The sequence below is a fragment of the Furipterus horrens genome, unplaced genomic scaffold, assembly GCF_987537825.1.
Source record: "Furipterus horrens unplaced genomic scaffold, mFurHor1.1.pri manual_scaffold_12, whole genome shotgun sequence".
In the NCBI taxonomy this organism is placed as follows: Eukaryota; Metazoa; Chordata; class Mammalia; order Chiroptera; family Furipteridae; genus Furipterus; species Furipterus horrens.
The window spans coordinates 66,025,590-66,043,317 of NW_028327182.1; the positions used below are offsets into that span (position 1 = coordinate 66,025,590).

Below are 17,728 nucleotides of genomic sequence, written 5' to 3' on the forward strand. Positions count from 1 at the left end.
AATAGCCTAAGTGCCCACCTGTAGATGAGTGGATCAAAAAACTGGTACATTTACACAATGGAAAACTATGCAGCAGAAAGAAAGAAGGAACTCCTGCCATTTGCGACAACATGGACGGAACTAGAGAGAATTATGCTCAGTGAAATAAGCCAGGCAAAGAAAGAAAAATACCATATGATATCACCGAATACGGGAAACTGAGGAACAACACCAACAAATGAACTAAGTAGAACAAGGAGCAGAATTACAGTTATTAGGGGGGAAGGAGAGGGGGAGAAGGGGGATAAGTAAGGAAAGGGTTTAGTCAAGGAACATGTATAAATGACTCATCGACATGGACAACGGGGAGGAATTTGATTGTGGGAGAAGGGGTGGGACAGGCAGAGGGGAGCAAAGGGGAAAAAAAATGGGACAACTGTAATTGAAAAAAAAAAAGACTGAAACCCAGATTAATTAAATAAATATATCTGGTGAAAATACAAAGTAATTACATATACATAAAATAGAAGTAGTCTGAAGGTTGTCTATAAAACAAATATAAATATAAGATATGTGTATTTTATATATTTGCCTGTGAAAGGAATAAAAATAATTTTATACTGTTATTAAAGATACTAGGAAATAAAAGATAAATTAATGTAAAAAAAGAAAGATTTAGTATGACATCAAATTGCGCTATTAATTCAAGTGTCACTCTATCATTCTTTGATCAAAAGTCCCCTTATTTTAGAAAATAATAAGACATATTCACACATTAGGGAAAATACATAAATTAAAAATAGCATAGATGTACAAATTTAAATCATTGGGTAGCAATTTTTTTTTGCTAAAATACTCCTTTAATGAGAAAATCTTTTATGTTATCTTTAAAAATTTTTTATTAGTTCGACTTCCAGGCATAGACAGACACGCTGCATCTTCCTCCATAACTAATGAGGAATACAACTACCTCAAAACTAGAAACAACCAGAAGTTCCAGAAAATCAAACTGCATGGAAGTCCAGCAAACAAAAATATAAAGAAGAGGGAATGCTCTCAGTTTTTGCCCATTGAGTATGATGTTGGCTTCAGGTTTCTCATATATGGCCTTTATTATGTTGAGGTATGCTCCCTCTATTCCCATTTTGCTGAGAGTTTTTATCATAAATGGGTGTTGTACTTTATCAAATGCTTTTTCTGCATCTATTGATATTATCATGTGGTTTTTGTCTAATACTCAATGGGCAAAAACTGAGAGCATTCCCCCTGAGATCAGGAACAAGACAAGGATGTCCGCTCTCCCCACTCCTATTCAACATAGTCTTGGAAGTTCTAGCCACCGCAATCAGGCAAGAAAGAGAAATAAAAGGCATCCAAATTGGAAAAGAGGAAGTAAAACTCTCATTATTTGCAGATGACATGATAGTGTACATAGAAAACCCTATAGACTCCACAAAAAAACTACTCGACCTAATAAGTGAATTCGGCAAAATAGCAGGATACAAAGTCAATATTAAGAAATCAAAGGCATTTTTATACACCAACAATAAAAACTCAGAGATAGAAACTGAAAGAAAAATTCAATTTACCATAGCAACAAGAAAAATAAAATACCTAGGAATAAACTTAACCAAGGAGGTAAAAGACCTGTACTCAGAAAACTACATAACATTGAAGAAAGAAATTAAAGAAGATACAAATAAATGGAAGCATATACCATGCTCATGGATGGGAAGAATCAACATCATTAAAATGTCCATACTACCCAAAGCAATTTATAGATTCAATGCAATCCCTATTAAAATACCAGCAACATATTTCACAGACCTAGAACAAATACTTCAAAAATTTATATGGAACCAAAAAAGAGCCCGAATAGCCACAGCAATTTTGAGGAAGAAGAACACAGTAGGAGGAATCACAATACCTGATATCAAACTATACTACAAGGCCACGGTAATCAAAACAGTCTGGTACTGGCATAAAAACAGACATATAGATCAATGGAACAGAATAGAGAGCCCAGAAATAAACCCAGGTTCATATGGTCAACTAATATTTGACAAAGGGGGAAAGAACATCAAATGGAGTGAAAAGAGCCTCTTCAACAAATGGTGTTGGGAGAACTGGACAGGGACATGCAAAAAAATGAAACTAGACCACCAACTTACACCATACACCAGAATAAACTCAAAATGGATCAAAGACTTAAATGTAAGCCGTGATACCATAAAAGTCCTAGAGGAAAAAATAGGCAGGAAAATTTCAGATATCCCACGTAGCAACATTTTCACTGATATATCTCCTAAGGCAAGGGAAATAAAGGAAAGAATAAACAAATGGGACTACATCAAACTAAAAAGTTTCTGCTCAGCTAAAGAAAACATCAGCAAGATGAAAAGGAAACCAACCATATGGGAAAATATATTCGCCAATGACATCTCAGACAAGGGATTGATCTCCAAAATATATAAAGAACTCATACGACTCAACACCAAGAAGACAGACAACCCAATTAAAAAATGGGCAAAGGACCTGAACAAACACTTCTCCAAAGAAGACATACGGAGGGCCCATAGACATATGAAAATATGCTCAACATCACTAGCCATCAGAGAGATGCAAATAAAAACCACAATGAGATACCACCTCACACCAGTCAGAATGGCCATAATCAACAAATCAACAAACAACTTGTGCTGGAGAGGATGCGGAGAAACGGGAACCCTGGTGCATTGCTGGTGGGAATGCAGACTGGTGCAGCCACTATGGAAAACAGTTTGGAATTTCCTCAAAAAACTAAAAATGGAACTGCCTTTTGAACCAGCAATTCCATTACTGGGATTATATCCGAAAAATCCTGAAACAGCAATTCAAAAGAACCTATGCACTCCAATGTTCATAGCAGCACTATTTACAATAGCCAAGTGCTGGAAACAACCTAAATGCCCATCTGTAGATGAGTGGATCAAAAAACTGTGGTACATTTACACAATGGAGTTCTATGTAGCAGAAAGAAAGAAGGAACTTCTACCATTTGCAACAACATGGATGGAACTAGAGAGAATTATGCTTAGAGAAATAAGCCAGGCAACGAAAGAAAAATACGTTATGCTGTCACCTATTACAGGAAACTAATGAACAACACAAACAAATGAGCAAAATTGAACCAGAGGGCATAAGCCTATGACCGCATTACCTGAGTGATTGTCTGTACGCATAAGCCTCACTTAATCCTCTCTGCAGCGCTGCCTCCGGAGACTCAACAGTTTGGCTGAACTAAATGGCTGAGTTGGTGAAGAATGGGGTGGTCTGTGGGCTTCACTTTAAAACTGAATTCTCTTTTCTATCCTAATGGCTTGGACAGAAAGGGCCGAGAGGTCTGAGAGGGGGAAAACATAAACTATTTCCCTCAGCCCAAACTAAATAAAATGGGCAAAAGGGTTTTGGACAGGAGAGATGTGCCTAGCACACCTTCCTCCAAAGAAGCCTTTTTTTTTTTTTTTTTCTCCTAATGTGGAACATTGAAAAATTAATCCCTGCCTTTTGCCACCTAGTAGTTATGGATTGAATGATGCTTTTTAACCCTTTTTGCCAAATCTGTTGCCCCCAGAACACAACAAGGATGCCAGCCTGCTAAACCAAGCACGCCGTTGTCCGGAGACAGCCAACTGACCTGGAGTCTGCATGATCCTTCCCCATGTGGGAAGGCCACCCTCCCCTCCACACCCCCACTCTTATTAGGGATTTCTGGACCCAAGGGTAGGTAGGACGACGACCATGTCCAGCTTGAAGCAGCTAGAGGAGCTTGAGACCTTCGCCCATTGTCCTTTACAAGATTACAAAGGGTCTTAATATCTGAGAGGGAGGGATAGTTATTTTTTACGAACCATGGGTATGGACTTGGGGGGGGATGCTGGGGGAGGGAGATACTGGGTGGAGGGGAGTAAAGGGGAAAAAATTGGAACTACTGTAACAGCATAATCAATAAAATATATTTAAAAAATATATATATAAAGAAGAAATACTCATCCAGGCAGGTAGGATGGGTGGAGCTGGGGCAGAGAGGACCCAGTGTGGTGGTGGCAGCAGCAGCAGTCCAGCAGAAAGTGCAGTCACACATTTTAAAGTCAGGAGGAACACCTGGGGAGCATTCCCAGCTCCTCACTGGACCTTGCAGCTCATGGTCCCAGCACCGGGGAAAATCAAGCCTCATTATTTCTGACTGTGCAGACCAGTGGGGGTTGGGGTGGAGGCGAAACTGCCAGTCTCAGCAGGATGTACTTGTTTAAAGGGCCCCCATGGTCCTAGAACATTCGAAGCCCACCCACTCTGGGAATGACAGACAGGGAAGAAGCTAGAGGGGCGCCAGTCCAGTGCAGAAGTGAGAAAGGTGCCTGGAAAAGGGGCGAGTGCTGGGCAGACTGCATTGTTCCCTCTCAGACCCCTCCTTTACATACAGTGCCACAATGTGTTGGAACAGGTAGCCCTTTACTGACAAAACCCTAAAGGTCTGCCCCTTACAACGTAACAGGAGTGACAGCTCTACCTGGGACAGGGAGGCAAACAAACACAAGAGCCTGTCAGAAGGAGGAAGTATGGCCCAAAAGGGGGAACAGATCAAGGTTCCAGTGGAAGAACTAAGTGATGAGGAGATAGCCAAGCTAAAAGATGAGGAGTCAGACAGCCTAACAGATGCAGAATTCAAAACACTGCTAAGAAAGATGCTCACAGGCTTGACAGATATGCTTGAGTATGGTAGATGCATAAGGGAAGAAGTGAAGGCTATGCTAAGTGAAATGAAGGAAAATCCACACAAAATCAATGGTGAAGGGAAGGAAACTGGGGTTCAAATCAATGATTTGGAACCTAAGGGAAAAAAACAAACAAACAGTCAACCTGTGCAGAATGATGAAGCAAGAATTGAAAAAAAGGAGGAAAACCTCCCAAATTTTGTGAAGGAGATGGACATACAGGTCCAGGAAGCACAGAGGGTTCTGAGCAAGCTGGACTTAGAGGAGACCACACCAGAATGCATCATGATTGAGATGCCAAAGGTGAAAGATAGAGAGGCCTGCGGGCAGCAAGAGAGAGGCGGAGAGTTGCCTACAGGGGAGTGCCTATAGGACTATCGACTTATTTCTTAGAGGACACTTTGCAAGCAGGAAGGGACTGACAAGCAGTATTCAATGTGGTGAAAAGCAACCTACTACCAAGATTATTCTATCCAGTAAAGCTATCATTTGAAATGTAAGGGCAGATGAAGGGCTTCCCAGACAAGGTAAAGTTAAAGGAGTTCATCATCACCAAGCCATTATTATATGAGGTGTCAAAGGGACTTACTTAAGAAAAAGAAGATCAAAACTATGAACACTAAAATGACAACAAACTCACAAATATCAACAACTGAATGTAATAAAAAATAAACAAAATCCAACTAAGCAAACCAGAATAGGAACAGAATCATAGGTATGGGGATCATTTGGAGGGTTATCAGCTGGGAGTGGGTAGGGGGAGATGGGGAAATGATTCAGGGACTAAGAAGCATAATCGGTTAGTACAAAATAGACAGGGGGATGTTAAGAATACTATAGGAAAGAGTGAAGCCAAAGAACTTATATGCATGACCCATGGACATGGACTAAGGGGGGTGGGATTGCTGGAAGGAAGGGGGGTATTGGGCAGAAGGGAGCAAGGGGGAAAAAATTGGAACTACTGTAACAACATAATAAAATATACTTAAAAAAATTCTTTTTCAATCTCCTTGTCCTGTCAAAACTGGATTTTGGGAATGATCTTTCATAGTTGTGAACTCTGTCATGTAAATTATAGGACATCAAACATTTTAAAAATTTCTTTTTAATTTGATCAATCTGCATGTCAAAATATTTTCTCCTTCCTTTTTTTCTTTTAGCAGATTATTCTCTTGCCTGCAGGCAATCATTTCCTTAGGATCCCCTGCAGTAGCAAGGAGCCACCAGGGGGCACGCGTCTTCCATCACATCATTATCAGGCCTGTCAGCGTAACTAACAACCTACATTATTTTCCCAAGAGGCAGAAACATAGAATGTTTATCACAACCAAAAAATGAAATAAAAAATTTACGTAAAATTATTAGAATGTGTTTTATTTCAATCTTCAGTAACCCCCACTAGACCAGCTTTTACTTTTTTTCAATAATTTCTCTATGAAAAACATAGCAGCAAATCATGTTGAGTTTATTTTATCTCTCAATCAAATGGTAATTTTCATGTTTGTTACCATCGCACCCATAGTCTGTGATACTCTGCTACTTCTGTTTTCTTATGTTGGTTCTCTATTGCAGGTAAGCAATCAAGGATTTCCTTAGGGGATTCTAGAACAAGGAAAGGAGTGTGCAGAGGGGAAACCTGAATAATTACCACAGTGATGGATTGACAACGTAGAATCCACCAACGACTCCACCCCCTCACTTTAAATATAAGGAAATCAAGTTTTAAACTAGCAGTGCATTTTGTGAGTGAGTTTGAAAACAAAACCCACCTGGAAAAAATTCAGCTCAATTATGACTAACATTAAGTGACAGGTTTTCCCCTGACAGTACCCCAGAATGCCTCTCTAATTGATTTTTAAAACAATCCTTCAGTAATGTGTCAGTTTTATTCTTTAATATAAAAACCAAGAGAAATCTCAGACAAAGTGACTTCCCTTTCTCTCCAAAAATGAAAGCAGAGTTAAACATAAAAAGAGAGACTCTTCTTGCCCTCTAGTTTTGTGGTTAGAATATTTGGACATGACCTTCTGTCACATCCTCAGTCAGACATTATATAGTAATAGACACGTATTCTCAGACATTTCAGTTTTTTTTTCATTAGTTGTAGACTCACAGAGAAACATAAACAAATGAAGTAGCAGATGATCAAAACATAAAAATTTAAAACATTCAAATTTAGGACATGGGTAAGTAATTTAAGCATTATAAAGAAATGATATACACTATTCCCTCACTTATCATGGGTATTATGTTCTAGAGCTCTCCGCGATAGGTGAAAATCCATGAAGTAGAAACCTTACATTTATTTTAGTATTTATATATATTTTAAGGCTTTATAAACCCTTCCCACACACTTATAAACCGTTCCCAGTCCATTATTAACCTTTCCCATTCCCCTATTAACCTTTCCCACACTTTTATAAACACTACTTATGTTCTTAAACATAATCTACACTCTTAAACATATGTAACTTTAACAACATACGTATACAGTACCGCAAAATCCTGTGATATAGCAAAACACTGTGATAAATAATTAAATATAATATTTTTAAAAATCCTGCGATACAGTGAGTCCGCGATAAGTGAACTGCAATACAGAGAGACTACTGTACTAGATATTGAATCCAAACATTGTTAACAAAATTATAAATAACTCTGGATTATTTAAAGAAATTTTGTCTGTTCTGAATCTTCTAATTGGTTCACTGATTCCAAGGGCTGAGATGTACTTTTTTTGTGGATGATGGGATTCCTAAGCATCAGTAAATATCTAGTGAAAGCCTATTGGAGAAGAACAACTTGGTGTTCTATAATTCTGCATCTCCAAAAGGCTGGATGTAGAGGCATCCAAGGAAAAATCATCCCACACCACTGGTTTGTCACCAGGGAGAAGCACCTTGAACAAAATAGGTTCTCACCTTGACAACATTTGTCAACAAGTCATATGTAGTTATGTGCTTACTGAATAACTTTTTTTAAGTATATTTTATTGATTATGTTGTTACAGTAGTTCCATTTTTTTCCCTCTTTGCTCCCCTCTGCCCAGTACCCACCTTCCCTCCAGTAATCCCATCCCCTTAGTTCATGTCCATGGGTCGTGCATGTAAGTTCTTTGGCTGCGTCCTTTCCTATAGTATTCTTAACACCCCCCCTGTCTATTTTGTACCAACCGATTATGCATCATTTCCCCATTTCTCCCCCTCCCCCTCCCACGTGATAACCCTCCAAATGATCCCCATAACTATGATTTTGTTCCTATTCTGGTTTGCTTAGTTGGATTTTGTTTATTTTTTATTACATTCAGTTGTTGATATTTGTGAGTTTGTTGTCATTTTAGTGTTCATAGTTTTGATCTTCTTTTCCTTAAGTCCTTTTGACACTTCATATAATAATGGCTTGGTGATGATGAACTCCTTTAACTTTACCTTGTCTGGGAAGCACTTCATCTGCCCTTCGATTCCAAATGATAGCTTTGCTGGATAGAGTAATTTTGGTTGTAGGTTGTCTTTCATCACATTGAATTCTACTTGCCAGTCCCTTCCTGCCTGCAAATCAGCCAATAGTCCTATAGACAACCCCCCTGTAGGCAACTCTCCGCCTTTCTCTTGCTACCCCAGGACTCTGTCTTTATCTTTCACCTTTGCCATCTCAGTCATGATATGTTCTGGTGTGGTCCCCTGTGGGTCCAGCTCATTCAGGAGCCTCCGTGCTTCCTGGACCTGTATGTCCATCTCGTCCACAAAATTTGGGAAGTTTTCCTCATTTTTTTCAATTCTTGCTTCCTCATTCTGCACTAGGTGACTGTTTTTCTCTTCCTTAGGTTCCAGATCATTGATCTGAACCCCAGTTTCCTTCCCTTCACCACTGGTTTTGTGTGGATTTTACTTCATTTTACTTAGAATAGCCTTCGCTTCTTCTCTTATGCGTTTGCTCTACTCAAGCATATCTGTCAAGCCTGTGAGCATCTTTATCACCAGTGTTTTGAATTCTGCATCTGTAAGGTTGTCTATCTCCTCATCTGTGAGGTTGGCTATTTCTTTGTCTCTTAGTTCTTCCACTGGAACCTTGTTCCATTTCCTCTTTTGGGCCATTCTTCCCTGTCTCCTCATTCTGACTGGCTCCTTTGTTTGTTTACCTCCTTGTCCCAGGTAGAGCTGTTGCTTCTGTTACGTTGTAAGAGGCAGAGCCTTAGGGATTCATCAGTACAGGGCTACCTGTTTCACCACGTTGTGTCACTGTATGTTGGGGAGGGGTCCAAGAGGTAACAATGCCACCAGCCCAGCATTGCCCCTTTTCCAGGCACCTCTCCCACTTCTGCACCAAACTGGCACCCTTATAGGTTCTGACCTGGCTGTCATTCCCAGAGTGGGTGGGTCTGCGGATGTTCTAGGACCGTGAGAGCCTTTAAGCAAGCTGACTCTGCTGAGACTGGCAGTTTCTGCCTCCACCGCAACCCCCACTGGTCTGCACAGTCAGAAGCAATGAGGCTTGATTATCCCTGGTGCTGGGACTGTGGGCTTCGAGGTCCGATGTAGAGCTGGAAATGCTCCCCAGGTGTCCCTCCTCACTTTTTAAAACATGGGACTGCGTTTTCTGTGGGCCTGCTGCTACTGCCACTGCTGCCGCCACCACACCGTGTCCTCTCCGTCCCAGCTCCGGACCTTCTATCTGTCTGGATGAGTATTTCTTCTTTATATCTTCATTTGCTGGACTTACATGTAGTTTAATTTTCTGGAACTTCTGGTTGTTTCTAGTTTTGAGGTAGTTATATTCCTTCTTAGTTGTGGAGGGAGATGCAATGTATCTGTCTATGCCTCCATCTTGGCCAGAAGTCCCTGAATACTTTTTTGAGGTTAATGCTTAGAAGGAATCCTTACCATTTTGCGAGCTGTGAATTGCATGTATTTCTAATACAGCTGTATTAGGGAAATCACTGCAATTAAATATGTTGAATTTGACAGAATCTCCATCTAATCTTTCAACTCTTGATGATCAATGATAATATTTTTCAGCATATATAATGGAAATTAAACAATTTCTTAATATTTTTAAAGAGTGGAATTACTGCAGGCAAGATTAAATCCAAACTACTTGGTGAAATGAGGAAGACATCCAATAGATCAAATATTACTTGTGAACATGAAAAGTTCCTGTGAGCCAGCCATTCCATGTATTCTTAGGTTGTCTGCAGCCAACTGTGAAACTAGGAAAAATATTACCATTTCTCTATTATATTTAGTCTAATTGTTCCTGAGTACAGAAGACATTTCATTCAAAATGTGAAGTCATCTGAGATGACTTACATTCACTGCAAATTTATCTAAAAGGTGATTTTTTTGCATCATCATGTCCATCTGTAAGAGAAGAAGGTCCAAAAATTGTAGGATAATATTTCAAAATAAACATAAAAGTCTTACTAGTTTCCCTATAAATGTGACAAGTCACTTGGCTCCATAGATTTAACCAGTGGTCCTTGAGAATTATTCTCTATGCTAAATTCTTCCAAGACAGAGACTATTCTGGGGCCTGTTTTGGGGGGTTCTCATCAGTAGTGACAAGGCATCAAATAATTAGCATCAGTAGAAATGTTTCTTTTTCAGGCCAGTAGCAACACTCAAGAGACACCTGAGAGTTAAGGTGGGAAATGATGGCTTCTAGTAATCAAGAGAGATAAGTCTTCAAGGAGGCTTAGATCACACTTTAGAAAGCAGAATCAATCTTAAAATTAGTACTTTTATTGATGAAAAATTTCACATAAGTTCAGGATAAAATACCTTCAGAATTTTTTTCTATACATTCATGAGACGTTTAGTAATAAAAGAAACATAAGCCCAATTGACAGCAGTGAAAGAAGAGTGAAGTTACCAGATATTTTGTGATAAGATTCCTCCAGAAAGCTTCTAATGTCAATGGCATTGTTCCCTGGACCCAATGACAAATCCCTTTTCTTATCTTTGAAAAAAAACTGGATGTAGCTATGGTTAGGAAAATACTGCTTTTACAAAACTCAAAGACAAAAGTATAAGGTAGCTTTATGTTCAGGTTGTGCAGAAAGAGAGTAAATCTCACCTTCAGATTTCTGATGGCCTTAAAAGCAGGCAAAGAAGGGATGAACATTCAAACCTGTATTTCAGATTCTCACAGACAGATAAAAGATCAAGAAATTGTAGAAGATGCAGAAAGGCAACTACCTTACTCTTCATTTGAGAACCTGATGAAAGCTACTGAACTTCTCTATTTAAAAAAATCTATTTACATGTGAGTAAGTAAACATACAACATTTACATAAAATTCCATGAGTTCCTTCAAAGTCCTCAAATCATCATTGAGTTGAAGGCCTTAGCTTGATGACCCTTTATTAAAAACTTTATGCGAATATCAAATGAATTAATAGCTTGCGTCTGGTGAATTTGGGCTCAAAGGAATATATGAATACCCTTCTTTCCTTCCTTCTCCGCTCTCTTTCTCTTGCCTTCCTTCTGTCTTCCATCAGAGAAGAGCTACATGAAACATGATCTCAGCATCAAATCAGTAGAACAACAAAAACTATTGGTAAATCATTTTAGGATTCACAAATCACTTCTTATGTACAATGGCTATGGCCTATTGATGACATACCTTGTGTTTCTCCATCATCTGTAATCTTTACAGCAAACATGCATCAAGGGTGTTGATGGTGGCTCAGACAGAGAAAATAGTAGAACTAGGACAAAAGTGCATGTCTCCTAACCTTCAGTCACGTTTTCTTCCCACAACATTGGGCAGCATAAGAAATACTTATTGGTTTTTAGGCAGATTCTTACTGGAGAATTTTGGTGGACTATTTCTTGATAGCTTATCACTTAGAACAATATGGTTAATAGACATGTAAATAGTGATCTAGAAATAATTTGATAAGTTCTCGTGTTGAGCATCTCAATACGTCACTCTGTCCCAGAGGGGTTTCGTGAAGTTATATAAAAAGATGGGTTTCATGTTTCTCAATACTATGATGGTGTGTCTTATTACTAAAACTTGAAAACACACTACCATTGAAGGATCTAGTTACAAGGATATTGCACAGCACCTTCTCACTAAGAGGGCATGGGGCAACAACTTGGAAGATCACACACCAGGCACAGTGATTTGTTCTGACTTGTCTACTCACCATTGGTTTCAAAACACAAGCTGCTACTCTATCCTTTGCACTTTATTTGGTGTATAAGTTATGTAATAGTTATAAAATATCCAGAAATATTGATATAGGTGTTTTGCCCAGTCTGAATCATTTTTTGAAAGAAGTATATACTGTTAATCGGAAATGTAAGATAAAATTATATCTGGCCTTTATTGTGTGGCTCCAATACAAAAATACATACATACACACAAATAGGTGGACACTTCTTTATGTTTTTGATACTTATTTAAGATAACACTTCTCAGAAAACATACTTGAGATATAAACTTGTTACCAGTTTGAAGAAAAATGATTTGACTGGCCTTATCACATCATCTGTTATTAGGTAATATAAAGACAATGTAGGCAGAATCCAACCTACTCTAAGTCAGATTGAAGCATATCTCATGATTGCTGACATTTCAACCACAGAATCATTCATTTACATAATTGTGGTCACAGATAGGCTATCGATAATGCGGCATTTCCAAATCAAGTCTCTTCAGGGCTTTTGTGAAGGAAGCATGGAAAACTACCAGCCATATCTTCAAGGCTATGTCAGTAGAAAGAAGCAACAAAGCAAACAGACATCACATAAGAAAGCAAAGCCACCCTGAGAAGCTGGGTGACAAACCCCTGCTATGCACTGTACCTGTACAGATGAAACTGGAGAGTCCCCCGTAGATGACTTCATCATTGTCAGGCAATATAAACGGACACCTCGTCTGAACCTCCAAACAGTATTGCTTGCAAGGAATTGTCTTTCTGCAGTTAAACTGTGCAACTTCAAAGTACTGGGAACATAGCCAGGCTTTGTAGACCATCTGAAAAAAAAAAAAAAAAGGATCAAAAATAGGGAGAAATGATAACATTTCTGACTCTAATAAAGAACATTCCGTACAGTGAGAAGTAGGTGGTGGTTTCAAGTGGATCATAAGAAAACTCTTATTTTGAACACACATATTTACATAACGTCATCTGCAAGTGATAAAAACATAGCAACACAAGTCTGTAATAGAGCAAAACATTGGATTAACCCTTTAAGAGATTACAAAAGGTAATATGATGTTTGACTTGATATAGCTCATTTGAAAAACAGTGAAGTTAAACAGGACCTGAAGTTTTAAAAATCCAGTGATAAAGTAAAGGAATTAATGGACTGTGCCAATACACTTTAGTTATTTATTGTAGTGTGCATGTTAAATTGGTTTTCTAAACATGCATTTGCTTCAGCTATGCTGCCAGTGGACACTAGATGGTGCTGAGTCCTCTGTAATGATGGCCCCTGAAGATCCAGAAGCACAGAACCAGTAGCAGGAGATATTTACATTTATGACTCACATAATATGCATTAAATATCTCATCCTCTGCAAGTCCGGAAACACCTAGCCTAGGTTAGTCATAACATGCTGTGGTGTGGTAAACACTACAGGAATGAAACCTCCTCAGAACCACCAAGGAGGTCTTTGAGATGCTGTGTGATCTACATGAATACTTATTAAATATTTATTTAATTTAATAAAATGTGAAATGATTATGACTTCATTTATCTCTTTGTTTTTGATAGGCATTTAAGAAAATAAATATTGAAAAATACCCTTTTCTAATATAAGGAAATAAGTAGAACATAAACTCAAAATAATGACAAATGTTCCCAGGTGAAGGGATTGAGCAAAGAGAACAATAAAGAGAGGAAAAAACTCATGGACACTGACAACACTGTGGTGATTGGCAGGGGCAGGGGTTGAAGGGAGGTAGAAAAGGATAAGTGAGGATAAGTGGTGATAGAAGACTTGTCTTGGGGTGGCGAACACACAATACAGTGTACAGATGATGTGTTGTAGAGTTGTGCACCTCAAACCTGTATAATTTTCTTAACCAATGTCACCCCCAACAAAGTCAATAAAGAGGAAAAATAAAATAAAAATGCCATGATTTCTTAACTATACTTTGGGGAAGTTGAAGGTGTTTTTCAAAATATCATTGGTATTTGTGCAATATGGCATAATATGCAATATGATACCTGACATTTATGATAAAAACTGAATTGTAATATAAGAATAGTCGGTTGGTGTCTATTTTGTGATTCCTGGTTTAGATTGCCAGTTTTAAATACTAGAGGATGTTGACTATGTTTATGTATACAGTTCTAAGAACAATAAAATTCCATTATGAAGAAAGCTTACATTCTGAGCAGTTCTGGGATTCTAAAGATTAGAGTCATCTCTTCTCTTAGGATAGATGGCCCTGTGTAATTCCAGAAAATTACATGTATGTATTTTTATGGGCCAGACTACTCTCCATTCCTCCTTCTGGTCTTTTTTTGTGCAGTTGTTATAATCAAAATGGTTTCTGACTATGAAGTCACCTGTAAACTGTCTTAAACAATCTCTCCTCTCTCACAGATTATGGGGTCTTACATATTAAAGTCTCTTGGAATATATACACATCTTTTTTTCAATCAGTCTCCTTAACATTGCCCAATTGGAACAGATTCATTTTTATTCTAGATCCTTAAACGCTACATCAGCTATATTTTCTTTGCAGATTTTTTACTTAAAAAAGTCATCAAAGCAGTTTTTTTAGAAGTCAGGTAATAGTTATGAAGAAAGGGACTATGATTTGCAGAGCTATCAGCAGAATTCTGGATCTATTATGGCACTATAATAGCCTCTCTGGCCAGGTTTCACTGCATCATCAATTCTTTTGATCCAAGTCCTAGACTTTTAAAATGCAATAGAATATTCCTTATTTGAATCCTAAATAGTTTCTAAAATTTTAATTTCAGGAATACACTATGTGAGAAAAAAGAAAAATGAGGTGTTTATTGTTGTCTTCAATATCTGAGGGAATTGTTATGTGCTGATGCTGATAGGTTTTCAAATGTTAAATTAGAAGATAAAGACAAGAGAAAAAATAGACAAGCAAATATTGGTATGAAGAAGAGCTTTCCTGCCAGAAGAAATGAACAGATATAAAATGGGCTGCCTTGTGAGGTCCTGAGTTCCCAATAACTGGAAATAGTCAGAAAGAATTTAGATAACTTTTGCCAATATGCTGTGAGGAGGACTCTTGTGTTAGAAGGGTGGAAAAACTAAATGGTTCTGATATAATTTTCAACACCCTTTTGGAAGTTTCTGAGGAAGAGAGGTTGAGAAATTTAGTTGTTTTGCATTGGAACAAAGCTAAAGAAACAAGAAAATTAGTTTTTAAAAGTACTAAAGGATTTTCAAATTTTAAAAATTGAAAAACAAATATACTAGACTTCTTTCATGAGAACTCTGTAATAATAAAGAAGGTCAGAAATCTATTTTATAATGGCTTAGCCTTATCCTAAAGAAAGAAATATTAGGTACTTGCTTTTCTAAGTGCCACTGACTAACTCATCGGCAGCTGTCCGTCTCGAGAGACGATGGCGTAGCTTCTTGAGAGTCTATCTGCACCGCCGAGAATGGCTGTGCAGTCCGACTCGGGAGTGACAATCCCTGCCGCACTTGTTACAGGTGAAGGCAGATGGCTGTTGTTGCTGCTGTTGACGCTGCTTCCGCCTCGATCTTTTCTGGACCGCCTCCTCGTTGCGCGCAGCCTCTGCGCGTGACGTACCTTGCCTGACCGCGAGCCTCCAGGCTAGGCGGTCGTCTGCTTGAACTTCCCATGTGTTGAGATTGATGTAGCATTGTGTCATGTCCTTTTTGCAGATGTCTTTGAACCGCAGTTTTGGGCGCCCTGTCATCCTCTGGCCTTCTGCTAGCTCGCCGTAGAGGAGGTCTTTGGGAATACGGCCTGCATCCATTCTTTTGACATGGCCGAGCCACCTGAGGCGTCTCTCACTAAGAACTGCATGCAAACTGGCTGGTTTGGCTCAGTGGATTGAGCGTCGGCCTGCGAGCTAAGTGTCGCTGGTTCGATCTTCCAGTCAGGTCACATCAGAGAAGGAAAACTCTGATTCCAAAAAACCTCCACTGCCTTGAGGCATACCTCTTCAGGGGAAAGGCTAAGGAGAAGGGAAACTCTGATTCCAAACCTCCGCTGCCTTGCGGCATACCTCCTCAGGGGAAAGGCTAAGGGAGTAAACCCCGACAGAAAATCCGGAGCCGGAGTCCCTAAGGCGGTTTGACGTTGTAGTCAACACCGGCAACTCCTGCGGCGCACCTGAAGCCAAGCTGTATTGACTCTGTCTTTCCCCTTGGATCCTTCAGCTGCAAAGAGAGGGGGGGTCTGCTGCATGGGCAACAGCTGGCCCTCCATATCACCCTGCCCAGGCTTTGTAGCTTCACTGGAGAGGACACTCCAGCGTCATCGCAAGATGTCGACTTAACACGGGAGGAGACAGTTACCGGTTATAAGCTCATCCGATTGGCGAAGGAAACAAGCACCAGGGGTCTCCTCTGACGGTGGGAGAGGTCATCGCACCTCACTGGACAGCTACCGCCCGCCTCAAGCTGGGCAGCCCCCAGCCAATTAGGTGCCGTCTCGCCATGGCTCACCTGCCCCACTGGGTGCGTGGGGATCAGAGAGGCGTCTCTTGAAAAGTGGGCCACAAAACACTCACACCAGGCAATTCCAAGCAAACAACAAGAAAGAAGCCTCCAGCTCTTCGCCTGGCTAGCTGGAACATCAGGACCATGTGTCCCGGACTTACTGCAGACCTTCCGTGGATCAATGGTGCCAGGAAAACCGCCGTCATCGACAGGGAACTGGCACGACTAAACATCGACATTGCGGCTCTACAGGAGACCCGGTTGGCCGACAACGGAACTATCAGAGAAACCAACTACACCTTCTACTGGCAAGGGAAGTCTCCGGACCAACCAAGACAGCACGGTGTTGGGTTCGCTGTGAAGAACACGCTTGTTAACTCCATAGAGCCACCCACAGGAGGCACAGAGAGATTACTTACCCTCCGATTGTCAACAACTTTCGGCCCAGTCAGCATTCTTAGCGCGTATGCCCCAACCCTCTGCGCCACCACCGAAGAGAAAGAACAGTTCTACCATGCACTGGACGAAGCGTTATCCAAGATCCCCAGAAGTAACGCTCTTTATCTCCTTGGAGACTTCAACGCAAGAGTAGGAGCTGACCACAGGGCCTGGCCCACCTGCCTTGGAAACTTTGGGAGAGGAAAGATCAATGAGAATGGTCAGCGACTGCTTGAGCTTTTGTGTCACCACGGCCTGGGCGTGACAAACACATTCTTCAAGTGCAAAGAGATCCACCAGGTGTCGTGGAGGCACCCCCGCTCCCGCCACTGGCACCAGCTTGACCTCGTCATCACCAGAAGAACGGATATTGGCAGCACCCTCCTCACCCGCAGCTACCACAGTGCAGACTGCGACACGGACCATGCCCTCGTGGTAAGCAAGGTGCGCATAATGCCGAAGAGGTTGCACCACTCCAAGATGAAGGGTCGCCCACGCATCAACACCAATTGTGCCAGCAACCCAGTTAAGACCCAGCAATTCATCAACAGGATGGAAGATGCACTTGGCGAGGGAATGGCGGCAGATGACATTATCGAATCCAATTGGCCACGTCTCCGCGACGCCATATACAACTCCGCCATTATTGTTTACGGGAAGAAAGAGCGGAAGAACGCTGACTGGTACGAGGCTCACTGGGAAGAAATGGAACCCGTGATCGAGGCTAAGAGGAAGGCCCTACTGGCTTACAAGGCCACGCCCACTTCCAGTACACTTCAAGCTCTACGGGCTGCCAGGAACAAAGTCCAGAAGACCGCCCACCACTGTGCCAACACCTATTGGCTAAACCTGTGCAGAAGCATCCAGGAAGCCACCGATATAGGCAATGCACGGGGAATGTATGAGGGTATCAAGAA

The 17,728-nt window shown here is 40.4% G+C and overlaps 1 protein-coding gene across 2 annotated transcripts in view; it reads right to left on the reverse strand.

Moving 5' to 3' along the window:
• Nucleotides 1-17,728, reverse strand: part of NALF1 (NALCN channel auxiliary factor 1) — a 685,344-nt gene that overhangs the window by 45,205 nt on the left and 622,411 nt on the right. For both annotated transcript variants that reach the window (XM_090258353.1, XM_090258354.1), the window contains exon 2: nucleotides 12,545-12,716. In XM_090258353.1, the coding sequence (XP_090114479.1) occupies nucleotides 12,545-12,716 (172 nt within the window). The remainder of the gene's footprint in view (nucleotides 1-12,544; nucleotides 12,717-17,728) is intronic.